The sequence below is a fragment of the Symphalangus syndactylus genome, chromosome 13, assembly GCF_028878055.3.
Source record: "Symphalangus syndactylus isolate Jambi chromosome 13, NHGRI_mSymSyn1-v2.1_pri, whole genome shotgun sequence".
Classification (NCBI taxonomy): domain Eukaryota; kingdom Metazoa; phylum Chordata; class Mammalia; order Primates; family Hylobatidae; genus Symphalangus; species Symphalangus syndactylus.
The window spans coordinates 128,380,508-128,399,932 of NC_072435.2; the positions used below are offsets into that span (position 1 = coordinate 128,380,508).

The following is a 19,425-nucleotide window of genomic DNA, read 5'->3' on the forward strand; positions in this document are numbered from 1 at the left end:
GATTCTGCTCACTTAATTCCCCTGCTAGTGTCCAAGCAGCCCACCTCTCCAGAACGGAGACCCCATGACGGTGACTGTAAGTCACAAAGACAGCCCCTCTTTACAGGCAGCTCCTCCTGAAGCCGGACCAGAGAGAGAATTCACTAACTGCCTGGAGTTTGGTGATAGTGATACTTCTCCGTGTAGGGCAATAAGCTGGCAGTCTTGGTCGATCCTCAGTCTTGCTTGATTTTTAGTTAAAATTTGGAATGACTCAGTCATCAGGGCCTCATTACCTCAGACTACTGACAAAAGCCAATCTCCGGGCAGCGAGGAGGGGAGCAGACAGTTGCCGGTGCATCACAGAAAGCTGTTATTACGAAGGTGACTCCATTTCGTGATTTTATTTTTTAAATAAAGAGGCCAGTCTAATCAGTCTCACTTATGATCACTTGCACTCCTACGTCTCTAGAGGGAAGAGACAGGACCAAGCTGTCAGAACTTCGAAAGGTACACACAACCCTAGGTTCACAGCTGGGTAACATTAAGGGACTTCATACTGAGAAACCACCACCTCAGGCGCCTACAGGACGTTCTGCTTCCCCCACACCTGAATTCTGTATACAAACACTCACGGCTCCATCTACTCCACCTCATTTCACCTGTTCCTATCAGGTATCAGAAACAACAGAGCACAGCCAAACACCAAACACGATTTCCTCAGGAAGAGAGTACCTGGTGGAGACCACAGTAGTATCCAAAAGTAAACAGAGATCTATACACAAAGTGAAAACCAAAAGCAAGCCTCATGTCACTGCAGAGAGGTGAAGGGCAGGCTTGGAAGTCGGGACTCTGGCCTCAGCTCCCGACCCTCCACCACTTAGCTGTGAGATCCTGGGCTAAAGATTTCTTAATCATATTTAGCCTGTTTCCTCACCAGTAAAACAATGAGAAAATGAATGCAAAATTTTGCCAGGATTAAATATAACAAGGCACAGAGTCTGTCCCCTGTCCTCAATAAAATGACAGTAATTATCATGATTTTCCCTTTAGTTGTTGCTTGTCAAAATCGCTAAAAGCCAACTGAAGGCATTCTCACTTGGGAAAGTATGCTACTACTTAAGGCAATCGAGGGAAAAAAAAAATCTCCTCTTCAATCTGAGTGATGTCAGATGATTTATTTCCTTCTTGCCATTTAAGGTATACTGCCTGGAAAGCTATTACAGGGTTATAAAGGGCTATATTGATGTCGTTTAAAAGACAATTCAAAATAATCCACGACGATGGGTGTGGCTGCTCACACCTGTAACCCCAGCACTTTGGGAGGCTGGGGTGGGAGGATCGCTTGAGGCCAGGAGTTCCACACCAGCCTGGGCAATACAGCAACACACCCAGTCTCTTAAAAAAAAAAAAAAAAATCCATGAGTCACCTGTAAATGGCTTACATTGTCCCAGTGACAATAAACTCCAACCTCTTACGAATCCAGCACCTGCCTACATCAACATCCTTACCTCCATCGCTTTCCCCCTTTGCCATTACACTCTAGCCACATCCTCCGCCTGAAAACGCCAACCTTCCTCCGCCCTCAGGGTCTTCAAACTTTCTGCCTGAGACGCGCTTTTCTCACAATTTTGCCTGGCTTGCTTCTCGTCATAGAGGCCTTAGCACGGAGGTCGCCCGCCCCCCAGGCTCCCACACAACTTAGAGTAGCGGACCCCACCCAACCACCGCCCGGTACCCTCTCGCTGGCGACCCTGGGTGTCCCTGTCCTAGGTGGCCTTGGCGGGGGGAGGGACCCAGACCCACAATAACCAAGACCCGCCACACGACTGACATTCGTCGGGTTCATACCCGTGACAACGCCCGGCCCCACTCGCTCTGGGCACCTGGAATGGAGACAAGTCGGCCAGCGACAAAGACAAACAAGGAAGTACACGGACTCCCGAAACCCCGACTTCCCACGAACCACCCGACACCAAGTCACGCCTGTCAGCTGTAAAGGGCCAGACTAAGGCAAGCACTGCCTGAGTGGTGGCAGTGGACAGCTTCGGGACAGGCCGCGCTCGTCAAACGCAGACAAGCATTTAGGAGGGCTCGCGGGCACCGGCATTTACAGAGCCAGCTCCGCCGCAGCTGAAGGCGGGCGCCCAGGCCCGAGGCCACAGCAGCGAGGAGGGGGTGACTGGAACGGGGCCGTCCCGCAACGCTGCAGGGACGCGCCCAGGCCCCGCCGCCCCACGCCCGGCCTCCGCCGCCGCCCCTTGAGCCTCCCCAGCCCATGCACTGCGGAAGCGGGAGCCCGAGCCCCGAAGCGCCGCGGCCTCCGGGCCCCTCACCCTGCTGCTGCGGCAGCCCCAGAGGCCGCCCGGCCCGGATGCTCCAGCGGAGACGTGGCCGTGCGAGGGGCGGGGCGAGCGGTGCAGCGGCCTCGGGTCCCCGGAAACAGCCTGCACGCGCTGCTTTCGTTCCGGAACAGAGAACGTCCTCCTCTTCTGCCAGCGGCCACCCTAGGGCCGGGGACGCTCTGCCCACAGGGTCAGGATCGAGCTCACCTCCGACTATCCTGAGGCCGGCTTCAGAAAGTGACCTTAAGAGTTTGTGGACCTTTCCCTAGTAGAAACGCAACTTCCGGACTTGTAGGACCAACTCTTTCAGGAAGCTGAACAACCGAGCTTCCGGCGGAAGTGGCGTGGCCGGGGGTCGGCATGGGCGCGGCCGAGCTCGGTGTGGGCGTGACTTCCCCGCCCGCCGTAGTCGGCTCCCCGCCCCAACCCTGCACCTCCACCCGGCCAGCGCCCTTCGCGCTTCAGGTGCCAGTTCAAAGGCGACGCTGCTTTGGATCCTATTTGCTTGCCCTTTAAAAAAGGCAAAACTGAATTTTGTCAAAGGCCTTTTCTGCATCTATTGAGATAATCATGTGGTTTTTGTCTTTGGTTCTGTTTATATGCTGGATTACATTTATTGATTTGCGTATGTTGAACCAGCCTTGCATCCCAGGGATGAAGCCCACTTGATCATGGTGGATAAGCTTTTTGATGTGCTGCTGGATTCGGTTTGCCAGCATTTTATTGAGGATTTTTGCATCAATGTTCATCAAGGATATTGGTCTGAAATTCTCTTTTTTGGTTATGTCTCTGCCAGGTTTTGGTATCAGGACAATGCTGGCTTCGTAAAATGTGTTAGGGAGGATTCCCTCTTTTTCTATCGATTGGAATAGTTTCAGAAGGAATGGTACCAGTTCCTCCTTGTACCTCTGGTAGAATTCAGCTGTGAATCCATCAGGTCCTGGACTCTTTTTGGTTGGTAAGCTATTGATTATTGCCACAATTTCAGAACCTGTTATTGGTCTATTCAGAGATTCAACTTCTTACACTGTTGGTGGGACTGTAAACTAGTTCAACCATTGTGGAAGTCAGTGTGGCGATTCCTCAGGGATCTAGAACTAGAAATACCATTTGACCCAGCCATCCCATTACTGGGTATATACCCAAAGGACTATAAATCATGCTGCTATAAAGACACATGCACACGTATGTTTATTGCGGCACTATTCACAATAGCAAAGAGTTGGAACCAACCCAAATGTCCAACAACGATAGACTGGATTAAGAAAATGTGGCACATATACACCATGGAATACTATGCAGCCATAAAAAATGATGAGTTCGTGTCCTTTGTAGGGACATGGATGAAACTGGAAAACATCATTCTCAGTAAACTATCGCAAGGACAAAAAACCAAACACCGCATGTTCTCACTCATAGGTGGGAATTGAACAATGAGAACTCATGGACACAGGAAGGGGAACATCACGCTCCGGGGACTGTTGTGGGGTGGGGGGAGGGGGGAGGGACAGCATTAGGAGATACACCTAATGCTAAATGACGAGTTAATGGGTGCAGGAAATCAACATGGCACATGGATACATATGTAACAAACCTGCACATTGTGCACATGTACCCTAAAACCCTAAAGTATAATAATAAAAAAAAAAGAATAGGAATAAATCTCACAGCCAGATACACGAAAGAGTACATATGCTACATGATTCCACTTATATAAGTCAAAAAACTGACAGAGCTAACCTGTGTTATTTGTAGTCAGGAAAGTACTTTTCTTGGAGGGTTAATCACTGGAAAGGAATGTAAAGGGAATTCTAGGGGGATTGATAATGTTCTTTTTAAAAAATCTGGGTGCTCATTACAAGAGTATTAGTTTGTGAAAATTCATTGAGTTATATACTTATGATACGTACATATCTCTGTATACACGTTGTACTTCAATAAAAAGTTTAAAAAAAATAAAAAATAAAAATAAAAAAAAAAAAGGCAAAACTGGACGGCGCGGGCCGCAGGCCGCTGGGGAACGGCTTTCCACCTTCCCTCATCCGCCAGGCCGCTCTTCCAGCTGTCAGGAAGGAAATGGCCTGGAGGGCGCCTCGGAGTCCTCTGTGATGTTGCGCTCATCTCTGCGGATTTTGGAATACGCTTCTGTCTACGAACCTTTCTGGGATTTTGATGGGAACTGCTGCAGATCGTTTGGGGAGCACGGGCATCGCTGACTCGGTTCTTCATCTGCGTCCATGGTGGCCCCTCCATTTATTTAGGTCTTTTGATTTCTTCCACCAGCATTTTGTAATTTCAGCATACAGATTCTGCACCTTTTAAGTTTATAGTATTTCACATCAAACGACTGTGACACTGCGTTTTTGACGTTTTCCACGTGTTCCACGTGTTCACTGTTGGTCTACACAAATGTGATGAATTCTATGTTGATTTTCTTATCCTGAGACCTCGCTGAACTCATTAGTTTGAGGGTTCATTTGGTGTTTTGCGGTCGTTATTGTAAAATCCTTGCATTTTTTACGTGGGCCATCATGTTATCTGCAAATGCAAATTCTAACACAAAATGATCACAGACTAAGGCGTAAAATGTATGAATGAAACTATACAACTTTTAGAAGAAAACAGAATTTCTCACATCTAGAGCTTGGGGAAGAGTTCTTAGATCTGACCAAAAAAGCACAATTCACAAAAGAAGTTGATAGAGTAAACTTCATGAAAAAATTAAGAAACTTTTCACCGGACGTGGTGGCTCACGCCTGTAATCCCAACACTTTGGGAGGCCAAGGTGGGCGGATAGGTGGGCGGATTACCTGAGGTCAGGAGTTAGAGACCAGCCAGGCCAAATGGTGAAACCCGTCTCTACTAAAAATATAATAATTAGCCGGGCGTGGTGGCATGCGCCTGTAATCCCAGCCACTCAGGAGGCTGAAGGAGGAGAATCGCTTGAATCCAGGAGGTGGAGGTTGCAGTGAGCCGAGATCGTGCCACTGCACTCCAGCCTGGGCAACAAAGCGAGACTCTGTTTCAAAAAAAAAAAAAAGCCGGGCGCGGTGGCTCACGCCTGTAATTCCAGCACTTTGAAAGGCCGAGGCAGGTGGATCACAAGGTCAAGAGATCGAGACTATCCTGGCCAACATGGTGAAACCCTGTCTCTATGAAAAATACAAAAAAATTAGCTGGGCTTGGTGGTGTGTGCCTGTAGTCCCAGCTACTCAGGAGGCTGAGGCAGGGGGATCACTTGAGCCTGGGAGGCAGAGGTTGCAGTGAGCCGAGATGGTGCCACTGCACTCCAGCCTGGGCGACAGTGCGAGACTCCATCTCAAAACAAACCAACCAACCAACCTTGTGAGAAAGACCACATTAAGAGGATGAAAAGATAAGTTACAGACTGTGAGAAAATATTTTCACACCACGTTTGTTGAAGGACTAGTAGCTAGAATATGTAAAGAACTCTCAAAACTTGACAGTAAAAAAAAATACAATTATTCTGGGCACAATGGCTCATGCCTGTAATCTCAGTACTTCGGGAGGCTGAGGGAGCAAATCACTTGAGGCCAGGAGTTTGAGACTAGCCTGGCCAACATGGAGAAACCCTGTCTCTACTACAAATACAAAAATTAGCCAGGCGTGGTGGCACACACCTGTAATGCCATCTATTTGGTTGGCTGAGGCACAAGGATTGCTTGAACCTGGGAGGCGGAGGTTGCAGTAAGCTGAGATTGTGTCACTGCACTCCAACCTGGGTGACAGAATGAGACTCCATCTCAAAAAAAAAAAAAAAAAACACAGAAGACAAGCAAAAAACATGAAAAGACATTTCACTAAAAGGATATATGAGTGGCAAATAAGCTTGTGACCAGGTTCGGTGTCACTAGCCATTACAGAAATGCACATTAAGACTATCTTGAGGCCAGGCGCGGTGGCTCATGCCTGTAATTCCAGCACTTTGAGAGGCCGAAGCAGGTGGATCACCTGAGGTCAGGAGTTCGAGACCAGCCTGACCAACATGGTGAAATCCTGTTTCTACTAAAAATACAAAAATTAGCTGGGCATGGTGGTAGGTACCTGTAATACCAACTACTTGGGAGGCTGAGGCAGGAGAATCACTTGAACCTGGGAGGTGGAGGCTGCAGTGAGCTGGGATCACACCATTGCACTCCAGCCTGGGTGACATAGCGAGACTCTGTCTCAAAAAAAAAAAAGACTGCCTTGGGATATTAGTATACACCTATTAGAACAGCTGAAATAATATACAGCAGTGGCAATATGAAATGCTGGAAATAATGTAGTTTGAAGTAACTAATCTCTTATACACTGCTGATGGGAACAGCAATAGTGCACCCACTCTGGAATATAGTTGGGCAGTTTCTTTAAAAAGTAAACAATTTTATGACCCAGCAACTGCACTCCTAGACATTGAACTCAGAGAAATAAACTTATGTCCACACAAAAGCATGTACACTACTGACCCCAAACTGGAAACAACCAAAATGTCCTCTGACGTGGCGAAACAAACCATGGACCCCCCAAGCCACTCTGACGTGAAACAAACCGTGGACCACCCATGCCATGGACACTACTCAGCAATAAAAAGGAGCTGACCACTGATGTGTGCAATAACTTGGACGAAGCTCCAAGGCATTACACCCAGGGAGGAAAACATCTCCAAAGGTCTACACTGCATGAACTGTACAATGTGTCCTCTTATATCACAAAATGACAGCATTATAGAGTGGTGGTGGGGGTCGGATGACTAAAAAGGGGTAGACGGAGAGAGATTTTTGTGGTGACGTAACTGTTCTGTATTTTGTGACTGTGGTTATGTGAATGTCCTCATGTGATAAAATGACAGAATGAAGAAAACACTCCACCAAGCTCAGTTTCCTGGTTTTCATATTACACTAGCCTAAGGTGTAGCCAATGGGAGAAATAGGGAAAACATTTAATTAGCATAAGATCTAGTATTCCATAGCACAGTAGGGTGAATATAGTTAATAACAGTGTATTTTATATTTTTAAATAACCAAAAGAGTGGAACTGGAATGTTCCTAACAAAGAAATGATACAGGCTTGAGGTGATGGATACCCCAGTTACTGCAAGTTGATCATTATACATTGTATGTCTGTATTAAAACATCAAGGTACCCCATAAATATATACAGCTTTTATGTACCCACAGTAATTTAAAATTTTAAAAATTTAGCAAGCAAAATGTGACAAACATTAAATTTAAATACAGTTAGAAACAATGAATCTAATTATATATTAAGTTGATGGCAGTGTGGGAAAAATGCTAATCTAAGTAAAATTATTAACAGCTTTATTAAAATACAATTTATATGCAATAAAATATACCTGTGTTGTGTGACTGTAGTAAATGTGCAGAGCTGTGCACCCATCACTCCAACCCAGTTTCCGGATACTTCCGTTACCTCAGAGGGATCCTTCTTGCATTCACTCCCTATCCCCTCCACCCAGTCCGACAACCACTCAGCCACCTTTATAATGTGCCTCTTCTGGACATTTCATAGAAATGGGATCATATCGTACATGGCCTTCTGTGATGCCTTGTCACTGTGACGCCTTTTCACTTGCATGGTGTGTTTAAGGTCCATCCACACTCAGCACGTTTCCTCGCTGCACGATACTCCAGTGTCCAGATACACCCATTTTGTCTGTCCACACATCAGCTGATGGACCCACTGAGGTGCCTTACGGGAGCCCAGCACTATTCTGTGTGCGGGGGGGTCCCTGCTTTGGTCCAGTTTCATGTTTGTGTGTGGAGACCTTCAGAGGGCGGTAACTGATGAAAAGAAAATAAAACTGGGTGGAGCGTTCGAGCGGGAGGGGCTACCATCTGCATGGGGCCGTCATTCATATTTATTGTGGCCTACTGTCTGAAAGTACTACTCTAGGCACTGCCCCAAATCCCTGCTCTTACAGAACGTATATTCTAGTGGGGACCAGACGACAAGCACAGAAGGTGACAGGAACAGTCAAGAAGAGACAGAGGCAACCCTGGGGAGGCTCGCTGCTATTTCAGGCCGATGGTTGAGGGAGGACCTCTCAGGAGAATGTCAGCCAACAAAGTAAGAAATGGAGTTGCTGGGCGTGGTGGCTTACGCCTGGAATCCCAGCACTGTGGGAGGTGGAGGCGGGCAGATCGCTTGAACTCAGGAGTTCAAGACCAGCCTGGGCAACATGGTGAAACCCTGTTCTCTACTAAAAATAGGAAAATTAGCTGGGCGTGGTGGTGTGCACCTGTAGTCCCAGCTACTCAGGAGGCTGAGGTGGGAGGATCATCTGAGCCCAGGAGGTGAAGGCTGCAGTGAGCTGAGATTGTGCCACTCCCTCCTCCAGCCTGGACAACAGAGCAAGACCCTGTCTCAAAAAAAAAAAAAGGAAAAGAAAGAAAAGGAATCATGTCAGACAGTACTGGTGGGAACAGTGTCCCAGGAGAGGGAAAGGCAAGGAGAGCGAGTACTCAAAGGCACCTTTGAGGAAGTAATATTTGAGCTGAACTTTCGTGACAAGGAGGACCGAGGCACGCACAGATTTGGGAGAAGAGCAGTGAGATGAGGGGGGCAACAATCAGAGCCACAAGAAGCCCCTGAAGAGAAGCCTGGGGCACTGAGGACAGCCAGCAGGGACGACTCCTGGGGTTTGGCCTGAGCCACAGGGAGGCCATGCCACCTTCTGACAGTGAAGAGGGCAGGTCTGTGGGGCATACGTGGTGGGCCTGGGGTCCCCTCTGGAAACAGCTCTCTTTGACAACATGAATCTGCAATGTTTGAACACCAAGTGGAGCCATCAGGTCAGCAGTTAGAGCTGAGTGTCTGCCACAGAGACCTAGAGCTACAGGGTGAAGGAACATGCTGGGGAGCAGGGAAGAGGGTGAAGCGCATGTTGGGTGCTCAGCCATGCCCCACACTCCACCTCCAACCACAGCACCTCTGAGACAGACTGGACCCTTCCTGAAAACAAAAACCAAACGGGACGAGTGTGTGGGGTGTGGTGAGCTTCCTGTGGCTGCTCTAAGAAGTTACCACCAACTTTGCTGCTTAAACTAGATTTATTCTCTTGAAGTTCCGGAGCTCAGAAGTCCAAAATGAAGGGGCAGGCAGGGCTGGTTCCTTCTGGAGGCCCTGCAGGGAGATCTGTTTTCTTTTCTGCTTTGACAGCCTGCCCTCCTCTCCTGGCTGGAGGCCCTTGCTCCCTCTGCAGAGCACATCCCTCCCGCCTCTTCTCTGTCACCAAGCCCCTGGCCTCTGTTCTGTCACCATCCCTCTGGCCTCTGCTGTCACCAAGCCCCTGGACCCTCCCCTCATCCCTCATCTCAAGGTCCTTAATTCCACCATATCTGCAAAGCCCCTTTTACCGTGCAAGGTAACATCATCACAGGCTCAAGTGATCGGATGCGGGTATCTGTGGTGGCGGGACGGGGACATGGCTTAGCCCACCACGGGGTGTCAACGGTATCCAGCATGTGGGGTTTGCCAAACAACAACAAACAAAACCACCCAATTTTTATAAAACCCCGTGGCGTGCGAGGTTTGATGGCACAGTGTTACAATATGTTCAAGCCCTAAATCCCAGGACCTCAGAGGTGACTGTATCTGCAGACATGGAACATGTCATGAATTTGCGTGTCATGCCTGCACACGGGCCACGCTAATCTTCTCTGTATCGTTCCAGTTTTCGTAGGTGTAGTCTTTAAAGAGGTGATTAAGATAAAATGAGGCCACTGGGGTGGGCCCTAATCCAATAGGACTTGTGTCCTCACAGGAAGAGATTAGGGCACAGACACGCATGAAGAGAAGACGCTGCCCACGAGCCAAGGAGACAGACCAAAGAGGAACCGGCCCCGCTGACACCCTGATCTCAGAGTTCCAGGCCCCAGAACTGTGAGAAAATACTTTGTTGTTTAAGCCGCCCGTTCTGCAGCGTTTTGATCCAGCAGCCCAAGTGGACCCACATTCAAGGCCACCACTGGGCGGGGCTCACAAATGCAGGCTCCCAGCACAGCGCACGGCTCTCACAGTGCCAGGCTCCCAGCACAGCGCACGGCACTCACAGTGCCAGGCTCCCAGCACAGCGCACGGCCCTCACTCCTGGTCTGACTGGCCTTCAACATTCTCTCCTGCATCCATTCTTTCCACAGACACGCACGACCAAGTGTCTGCTCTGTGTGAGGAACTTTAAGACCCCACCATCTAGACTCACTGCCTCAGAAGGAGACAACCATGAAAAGTGAGCGACAGAGGAAGGAGCCACTGTTTGTGCCGCAGGAAAGATTTCAAGCCCAGGGGACAGCTCATCAGCTTGTCAGACCTTCACCATTCAGTAGCCAACTGGTCACCCAGTGATCAGCAGATGCTGCCCTGGGGCCAAACATTTCTGACAAATAAACAACAGTGGGCAGACAGGCAAGATCCCTGCTCTATTTTTTTGAGAGGGGAGACAAACGGTAAACAGATGTTTCCTTTCCGATAGTGACAGGTGCTGGGGGGAAACTAGACCGGCTGGCAGGGTGGGGGCAACCGTGCAGGAGCTGAATGAGGAGAGGCTACAGAGGGAGGGGCCGGTGCCTGAGGGGCTGGTTGTGAGAACTAGCTGGTTCCGTGGAGAAGCAGAGGAACACGTGAGGGGCTCCGGGAGAAGAGGTTTATCTGAGGGGTGGAGGCAGGGGTCATACGGCTGTGGGCCTTCAAGGGCCATAATATGGTTATTCATTACTATGTAACAAACCACCCCAAATGCAGTGGCTTAAACAACTACTTATTTCTCATGATTATACGCTGGCTGCCTGGTGCAGCACTGTGCTGGTGTTTAACAACCTTCTCTCCAGAAAAAAACAAAAGCAAAATTAAAAACCACCCTGATTTGAAGCATTTACCAATTTCCACAGTGCAAACACTCCTCCCAGGGCCCATTCCAACTGAACTGAGTGGGTAAGGCTGGAAGGGGCGCCGTCCCACACCGGCCACAGAGGCACACCCTCGGGCCTGCAGGTAACAGGCAGGTGCGGTAAACTAACTAGAAAGTGGTGCGTCCTGAGCACTCGTCACCTTTGTTTTCAATGTAACTTAATTCTAAGTGTAGAGGATGGTTGAATAATGGGTGTCTACCAGTTACCAGCACTAGGCGTTCCTGGAAGTGGCTCCCCTGAAGATCACCTGGCTCAGTCCTGCTGCTGGTCAGCGCGTGGATCTGCAGGGCGAGGCTGCACTCTGCATGCGGCCCTCCATCCTCAGGGAGGCAAGACCCGGCTTCTCTACACGGCTGCAGCCGCCGTCAGAAGGCGCAGGAGCTAACATCCATGCCAAAACAGAGCCCACGCGGAGGCAGAGGGCGGGCACGGCCCCGGGGACAGCGTTCTGGTTTCCACATCAAGCCAGGCTGGAGGGAGGATCTACTTTCCTAAATCCCCTCCTTTCTCATGCTTTGCTTCCCTTCCCAGCGCAGGGCTCCCGGCGACCTAGTGGCCCTGGCAGAGACTCTGGGGCCTCTTCGGGGAGCCAGCTGCAGCTGCCTCGGGGCCAGCATTGCTCCGCTGTCTCCAGGCTGCCAGCCCGAAGCTGGGGGGGCTGTCACCAGGAACCCCTCGCTGGCGGAACTGTCACCAGGAACCCCTTGCTGGCAGAAGCCCCTTCCAAACTCAGCTGCCTCTCTGCCTTGGCCACACCCCTGGGGTGAAGGCCACCCTGTGCTGGGAGCAGCCCCTGGACCCCTGGCTCTCACACCTGGGCCCCACTACTCCCATCCTGCCAGCCCTGAGGTCATTAAGATGACTTAAAGCAGATTTAAAACAGCCTTTGTAGCTGGCCTAGAGGAGGGTTGGCCTGAATCCCTCATTCTGTTTTAAGCCAATCTGCCCAGACTTCCTCACTCACTGGGGTGGACGGGTTCACCTAGAACCTGAGGCCCCCTTCCCTGGCTTGGAGCCTGGGCAGCACACAGAGGGGTGGGCAGGGCTGACCCCCGCTTCTGAGGGGCACCAGGGAGCACAGAGGGAGCCGCAGGTGAGGAGCACGTAAGGAGACGGTCCGTGGGGCCAGCGGGCAGCTGCAGCCCTGCCCTGGGTTTGTTCCAAGGCTGGGCCAAGGAGCCAGGAAGAAGCAGTGGGATCTGCAGCGGCTGCCAGGCTGTCCTCCAGAAAGCCTGTGGACGACCCATGCAGCCACCCCACAAGGACAGCAGGGCTCCAAAACCACCACAGCCGGTCAGTTTTGCTGGGTGGGATGGCCGAGTCTTGAGGACGAGGAAGTACAGAAGCTCATGAAAAGACGGAATGAGTTCACAGCCACCTGCTTCCATAAAACACGGCTCCTTACCACACCCGAGGAGTAACTGCCCTGATCTCCCTGCCTCCATAAAACACGGCTCCTTACCACGCTGGGAGGATAACTGCCCTGGTCCCAAGGCCTCCTCCCTCGCATCAGAGCCAAACCCAAGCTGTTCCGACTGCTCCAGGTAGAAATCTCCTTTGCAGTGGGCCAGGCGTTGGACTTTTCTGAAGGACTAAGGAAGCAGGAGTGAGTCCCTAGGACACCTGGAGCCCTGAGGCTCTCTGAGCTGCCCTGCCCTTCCTGGACAGGTGCAGCTGGTCCTGAGGAAAGATCTGCATCCTCTACAGGGCGAGTGTTCTTGTTTGTACTTTTTGGAGATGGGAAGGGGAAGAGTGAATATCAACCGATCTCTCTAAGACACAGATGCGGGGTAGCCCCAGCCCACTTCACGGGCGAATGCTGGCCTCCCCTCTCAGCCTCACCCCTGCACTAACTCAGGACCTCCCCTCTTGGCCTCACCCCTGCACAAACTCGCAACCTCCCCTCTCGGCCTCCCTCTGCACAACTTGGGACCTCCCCTCTCAACCTCACTCCTGCTCTAACTAGAAACCTCCCCTCTCAGCCTCGCCTCTGCACAAACTCAGGACCTCCCCTCTCAGCCTCACCCCTGCACTAACTAGGGACCTCCCCTCTCAACCTCACTCCTGCTCTAACTAGGGACCTCCCCTCTCAGCCTCACCCCTGCTCTAACTCGAGACCTCCCCTCTCAGCCTCACTCCTGCTCTAACTAGGGACCTCCCCTCTCAGCCTCGCCCCTGCACAAACTTGGGACCTCCCCTCTTGGCCTCACTCCTGCACTAACTCGCGACCTCCCCTCTAGGCCCCGCCCTTGCACAAACTCGGGGGTTTCTGCATTTCGGCTTCTTCTGGTGCTCAGCTGAAGACAAAGCCTCCACACTGGATGAACAGGTTGTGGCTTCCCAGCATTGGCAGAATGAAGAGACCTGAGCGGGTTTCACAGGATGCTCGGACTTCAGGCCCCAACCTCAAGTCAGGCGTGACTCCACAGAGTCACTGAGGGACAGCAGGCAACAGAGTGACCATCACTAGCAGTGAGGCGCTCGGAGCTCACTCTGCATGGGGCCTGCCTCCCTTGCATGGGGAAGTGAGGCAGCCCCAGACATGAGCCCAACACGAGAGCGGAGGAGCAAATGCAGCTCATTTATTAGAATATGCAAAAGAGAGGACTTTCCTCCACAAATACAGAGTGCTGCTTCTCAGTTTCTATCAAGAGCAAGACAACAGTTGAAAACTGTATTCCTGAGAAGAAGCAAAAAAGTTATCAGTTTGCAAACAAGGATAACAGGTGATTTCAACAAAAGATAAAAAAACTTTTTTTTCCAAAAATCAAAATTTCAAGTATTATTCCAGATGACATGGCAAACCTAGCACAGGCGGGAGCCAAGGTGCCCCTCAGGCTCTGTAGGGCCTTGGAGGAAGGGCCCAGGCAGCATGAGGGAGTGGCGCATCCTGGGACCTGCGTCCAGCCCTGGCTTGGGGCCGTGAAGGGAGCAGCGTGTCCTGGGACCTGCGTCCAGCCCTGGCTTGGGGCCGTGGGGTCACTCACCGGTTAGCAAGGAGCGACTAACTTGGCGGCCACGTCGAGGGTTAGCAGTTTTGGACACTGGAAGGTTTTTTTTTTTAAAAAAAAACAGAAGCATATGCTTATTCTTTCAAATACCATACTATACCCAATTTTAGTCAATTTGTAAATTATAAATTATATTATTTGTGCTACAGTTTGTGATATTTAAATCTTAAAAGATAAGCACCAAATCTATTAAAATAAAAAATATATAAAATGCTGTGGTTTTCCCAACAGCAGAATATTGTGTACATCCTGTAGGCTGTAAACTTATGCCCCCTTCTCCTGAAACAATGCTTTTGATAAATTTTCCCCTTTCTCCTTTGAAACTTTTCCTGAAAACAGACTTCTGCTTTAACTGTAGTTATGGAAAACGTACAAAAGAGCAAAGCTGCCCCTCTCGGCGGGACGGCCGCGTGTCACGGAAAGGCTTCGTCTCTGCTGCTGATGCCACCACGAGCCCCACCCAGCGCTCACCAGGAGGGGGCGCTGTGGCCCCCAGGGCTCTGGGGAGGGTCTCAGAGGGTAAAGCTCCACAGAAGAAAGAGTCACCCCAGAGCACCTGTTGGAGACCCTGCGTCCCTTCCCTCAGGGGGCTGTGAAAACGCCTTGATGTGTTTGCTTCTGTATTTTAAAAACACGCTCTCTTCGCCTCCAGTGCTGAAAGCTGCTCGGGGCCTCTGGATGCTTAGTTTTTAAACCTTGTCTGTTCACAGATATGATTGAATTTCCTGCAGGGAGAAAACGGCCAAATTACACAAGAGAGCATCAGAGATGCATTCAAATAAATTACACAAGAGAGCATCAGAGAGGCATTCAAATAAACCCATTCTGAAACCATACGCAGAAAGAGCTACCTGAGAAAGAGTGTGTGTGCTTCTTACAAAATCAAAGAAACTGACCTCCAAAGGTAAACTTTTTTCCCTTTTAAAATTTAGAAACAGAAGTGCAAACATCTGGCCACACACAGTGGCTAATGTCTGTAATCTAGCACTTTGGGAGGCCAAGGTGGGTAGATCACTAGATCAGGAGTTCGAGAACAGCCTGGCCAACATAGTGAAACCCCCGTTCTCTACTAAAAATACAAAAAAATTAGCCTGACATGGTGGCGAGCGCCTGCAGTCCCAGCTACTCGGGAGGCTGAGGCAGGAGAATCACTTGAACCTGGGAGGTGGGGTTACAATCAGCTGAGATCACACCTCTATACTCCAGCCTGGGAGACAGAGTGAGCCTTCATCTCAAAAAAAACAAAACAAAACAAAAAAAAAAGTGCAAACATCTTAGATAATTTTTTTAGAGAAGAGAATAAAAACTGTACCTCCTCGGGCATGCCCATGGCATCTGCTGACAGGGCTGAGGCAGACACGCCAAGCTGGATGGCCTGTGGCCACCTTCCCTCTCCACAGACCATGGGCAAGGATGATCAGCATGGCTCTGCTCTCCTGATGCACATTTCTACTGAAAACTGTCTGCCAGTCAACAGTGAAATCTCTTTTTGTAACAACATGATCTCTTCCATGTGCTGTTTGTGTTCAAGCACAGAGCAAGGTTTTTATTCCACAAAATCCCTGTGAGGGAGGCGCCTTTCTCTGAGTCCTCACAGCTTGTCCTGAGGGCACTGTTTCCATCACTTTAATCTGAACTCCCTGGGCCACAGGAGTGATTTACGTGATCACCTAACCTAAGAGATGCCTCCTGACCTACACCTCCCAGGGCAATGCAGATGGCGCTGTGAACCTCCTTTAAGGAGCATGGGAAAGACACCACGTGAGGGTGACAATGTGACAGCAATCACAAATGCCTGCTCAGGGTACGGACGAGAACCCAGCTGCGCAGCGCTTTGCGAGGGGGGCCTGAGGCCCTCGGTGACTGCAGCCTCTGACTTAGAAACGGCTAAGCCTGGTGCCCGGCGCGGTGGCTCACGCTTGTAATCCCAGCACTTTGGGAGGCCGAGGAGGGCGGATCACGAGGTCAGGAGATCGAGACCACGGTGAAACCCCATCTCTACTAAAAATACAAAAAAATTAGCCAGGTGTGGTGGCGGGCGCCTGTAGTCCCAGCTACTCAGGAGAGGCTGAGGCAGGAGAATGGCGTGAACCCGGGAGGCGGAGCTTGCAGTGAGCCGAGATTGCGCCACTGCACTCCAGCCTGGGAGACAGAGCGAGACTCCGTCTCAAAAAAAAAAAAAAAAGAAACGGCTAAGCCTGAAACGATGGGGTGTGCCCCGGGTGCCTCAGACAACAGATAAAGCAACTCCAGCCAGAAAGACACAGAGGTGGAAGATGGAGATAAAACTGCATGAGACGAAGGGATAAAGGAAGAGCAGGATTTCTAAATGAAGATACTGGTTCCTAAAGGATGCAACCTGAGAGAAGCATAATGACCATAATCAGCCTATTTATAAGCAGGCGGTTAACTCATTCATCACCCTGCAGCTGACGCCTGTGCCCCCAACTGCACTCACATGGCGTGGTGAGCTTTCACCTGAGTGCGGCAGTTACGGCCCCAGTAGCAGTCAGGACGGGATGTTACGGCCACTGGAAAAAGAGAAGGGTTACGCATCTATTAGATGTATCGCATGCAACCACTCAGCTACCTGAATCTCAGCAGAGACCCAAAGACAGACGCTGTGGCAGAAACTCAGGGCCTCTGGTCCCTCCATAACTAGTTTCCTTGGACTGTTCTGAGATTTCAGGAAAGGAAACACATGTTTAACTAAAAACCCAACTGACGGTCAGGTGCGGTGGTTCATGCCTGTAATCCCAGCACTTTGGGAGGCAGAGGCAGGTGGATAAACTGAGGTAAGGAGTTCAAGACCAGCCTGATCAACATGGTGAAACCCTGTCTCTACTGAAAATACAAAAATTTGCCAGGTGTGGTGGTGGGCGCCTGTAATCCCAGCTACTTGGGAGGCTGAGGCAGGAGAATCGCTTGAACTGGGGAGAGGGAGGTTGCAGTGAGCCAAGATCACGCCACTGCACTTCAGCCTGGGCGACAGAGTAAGACTCTGTCTCAAAAATAAATAAATAAAATAAATAAAAATTAAAAAATAAAAACCCAATTGAGGAAATAAAATTACCCCAGTTGACTATTGGATGTCTTTACGAATCTGTTTTAGAAACCCACTTTACACTCATGAGTAACTGCAAACAGACCCAGGGCCTAAGACAACCACGGCCCTGTATGGCCTTCCTGTCCTGCTGGCTCCTGACTGAGGCCAAATTCTGCTTAGAACACAGAGCAAAGTGCAAACAGGGTGTCTGTTAAGAAAAGAGTGCTGGCCGGGTGTGGAGGCTCATGCCTGTAATCCCAGCACTTTGGGAGGCCGAGATCAAGAGTTCGAGACCAGCCTGGCCAACATGGAGAAACCCCAACTCTACTAAAACACAAAAAATTAGCCGGGTGTGGTGGCGGGTGCCTGTAATCCCAGCTACTCAGGAGGCTAAGGCAGAAGAATTGCTTGAAATCAGGAGGCAGAGGTTGCAGTGAGCCGAGCTTGTGCCACTACACTCCAGCCTGGGCAAAAACAGCAAAACTGTCTTTAAAAAAAAAAAAAAAAAAGAGGTAGAGGCCAAGAAGCCAACCCAGACAGAACTAGAGCCGTGAGGGGGTCGGGGGCTCCTTACCTGGCAACTCGGAAGCAGGAATGTTCTGCCGATACTGATAGGTCAGCTCGCGGAAGCTGCGCAGGCCACAGCAGTAACACAGCACGGTGTCTCCCGTGACTCTGTAATCTGGAAGAAACACAGCCAGTTACCCAGCAACGCCATCTTCCCAACAGCAGTGCACGGACTTCACAGCAGCGGGAGACTAACGCACTGACCATAAATGGGGTGAAGACAACGGGTGACACATTTGGAAAACAAGAACAAAGCCAATCTAGATACCAATTTATTTTCTTTTCTTTTTGAGACAGAGTCTCGCTGTATCGCCCAGGCTGGAGTGCTGTGGCGCGATCTCGGCTCACTGCAAGCTCCGCCTCCCGGATTCACACCATTCTCCTGCCTCAGCCTCCCGAGTAGCTGGGACTACAGGCGCCCGCCCCCACACCTGGCTGATTTTTTGTATTTTTAGTAGAGATGGGGTTTCACTGTGCTAGCCAGGATGGTCTCGATCTCCTGACCTCGTGATCCACCCACCTCGGCCTCCCAAAGTGCTGGGATTACAGGCATGAGCCACTGTGCCCGGCCACCAATTTATTTTCTTACAGCAAAACAGTCCCACATGGATATAACATTTATTTTATTTTTTGAGACCAAGTCTCGTCTGTCGCCCAGGCTAGAGTGCAGTGGCGCAGTCTCAGCTCACTGCAACTTCCGCCTCCTACGTTCAACTGATTCTCCTGTCTCAGCCTGCGGAGTAGCTGGGACTACAGGTGTGTGCCACCGCGCCTGTCTAATGTTTATACTTTTTTAGTAGAGACGGAGTTTCACCATGTTGGCCAGGCTGGTCTCAAACTCCTGTTCTCAGATGATCCGCCCGCCTCGGCCTCCTAAAATGCTGGGATTACAGGCGTGAGCCTCAGCGCCCGGCCCCACATGGATATAAAATTTAAATATTAAAATTCCCAAAAAAATTACTAAGAAGAAAATGAGAAAATTAGCTATTTCTAAGTATGTCTTGAAAACCAAATTGCACAGAGGAAAGGATTTGTACATCTGACTATCTACAATTTAAACATCAAAATGAAAATAAATACAACCAAAGTGAACTACTACTATAGTGGAAGTATTTGCAACACAAATGAAAATGTGCTATACCCTTAAATAACAAAGGTATCAGCCAGGCACGGTGGCTCATGCCTGTAATCCCAGCACTTTGGGAGGCCAAGGCAGGCGGATCACAAGGTCAGGAGTTCGAGACCAGCCTGACCAACATGGTGAAACCTCGTCTCTACTAAAAATACAAAAAAAAAAAAAAAAATTAGCTGGGCATGTTGGCGGACGCCTGTAATCCCAGCTACTCAGGAGGGCTGAGGCAGGAGATTCGTTGAACCTGGGATGTGGAGCTTGTAGTGAGCCAAGATTGTGCCATTGCACTCCAGCCTGGGTGACACAGAAAGACTCCATCTCAAAAAAAAAAAAAAAAAAAAAAAATAACTAAGAGTAGCCAGGCATGGTAGCACACGCTTGTGGTCCCAGCTACTTGGGAGGCTGAGGTGAGAGG

At 50.1% G+C, this 19,425-nt stretch overlaps 2 protein-coding genes and 1 non-coding gene across 18 annotated transcripts in view; all 3 read right to left on the reverse strand.

Annotated features, from left to right (window-relative positions):
- GOLGA3 (golgin A3) overlaps positions 1 to 2,640 on the reverse strand; it is a 55,056-nt gene extending 52,416 nt beyond the window's left edge. For 2 of the 7 annotated variants that reach the window (XM_063614770.1, XM_063614767.1), the window contains exon 1: positions 2,317 to 2,443. The gene's annotated coding sequence lies outside the window, so the exon portion shown is untranslated. Of the gene's footprint in view, positions 1 to 275; positions 2,444 to 2,532 lie in introns of those variants that run through there. The other 5 variants (XM_063614771.1, XM_063614768.1, XM_063614772.1 and 2 more) reach the window with 5 other exon arrangements.
- Positions 2,641 to 9,943: 7,303 nt separating this feature from the next.
- LOC129461306 (U6 spliceosomal RNA) lies at positions 9,944 to 10,054 on the reverse strand. Its single transcript, XR_008650462.1, has one exon. It is a non-coding gene; the product is annotated as a U6 spliceosomal RNA (small nuclear RNA).
- Positions 10,055 to 13,815: 3,761 nt separating this feature from the next.
- CHFR (checkpoint with forkhead and ring finger domains) overlaps positions 13,816 to 19,425 on the reverse strand; it is a 44,491-nt gene continuing 38,881 nt past the window's right edge. For all 10 annotated transcript variants that reach the window (XM_063614801.1, XM_055239582.2, XM_055239586.2 and 7 more), the window contains 3 exons: positions 17,886 to 17,993; positions 16,724 to 16,796; positions 13,816 to 14,990 (listed from right to left, as the gene is read on the reverse strand). In XM_063614801.1, coding sequence (XP_063470871.1) covers positions 14,948 to 14,990; positions 16,724 to 16,796; positions 17,886 to 17,993 — 224 coding nt within the window. In that variant the 3' untranslated portion in view covers positions 13,816 to 14,947. The remainder of the gene's footprint in view (positions 14,991 to 16,723; positions 16,797 to 17,885; positions 17,994 to 19,425) is intronic.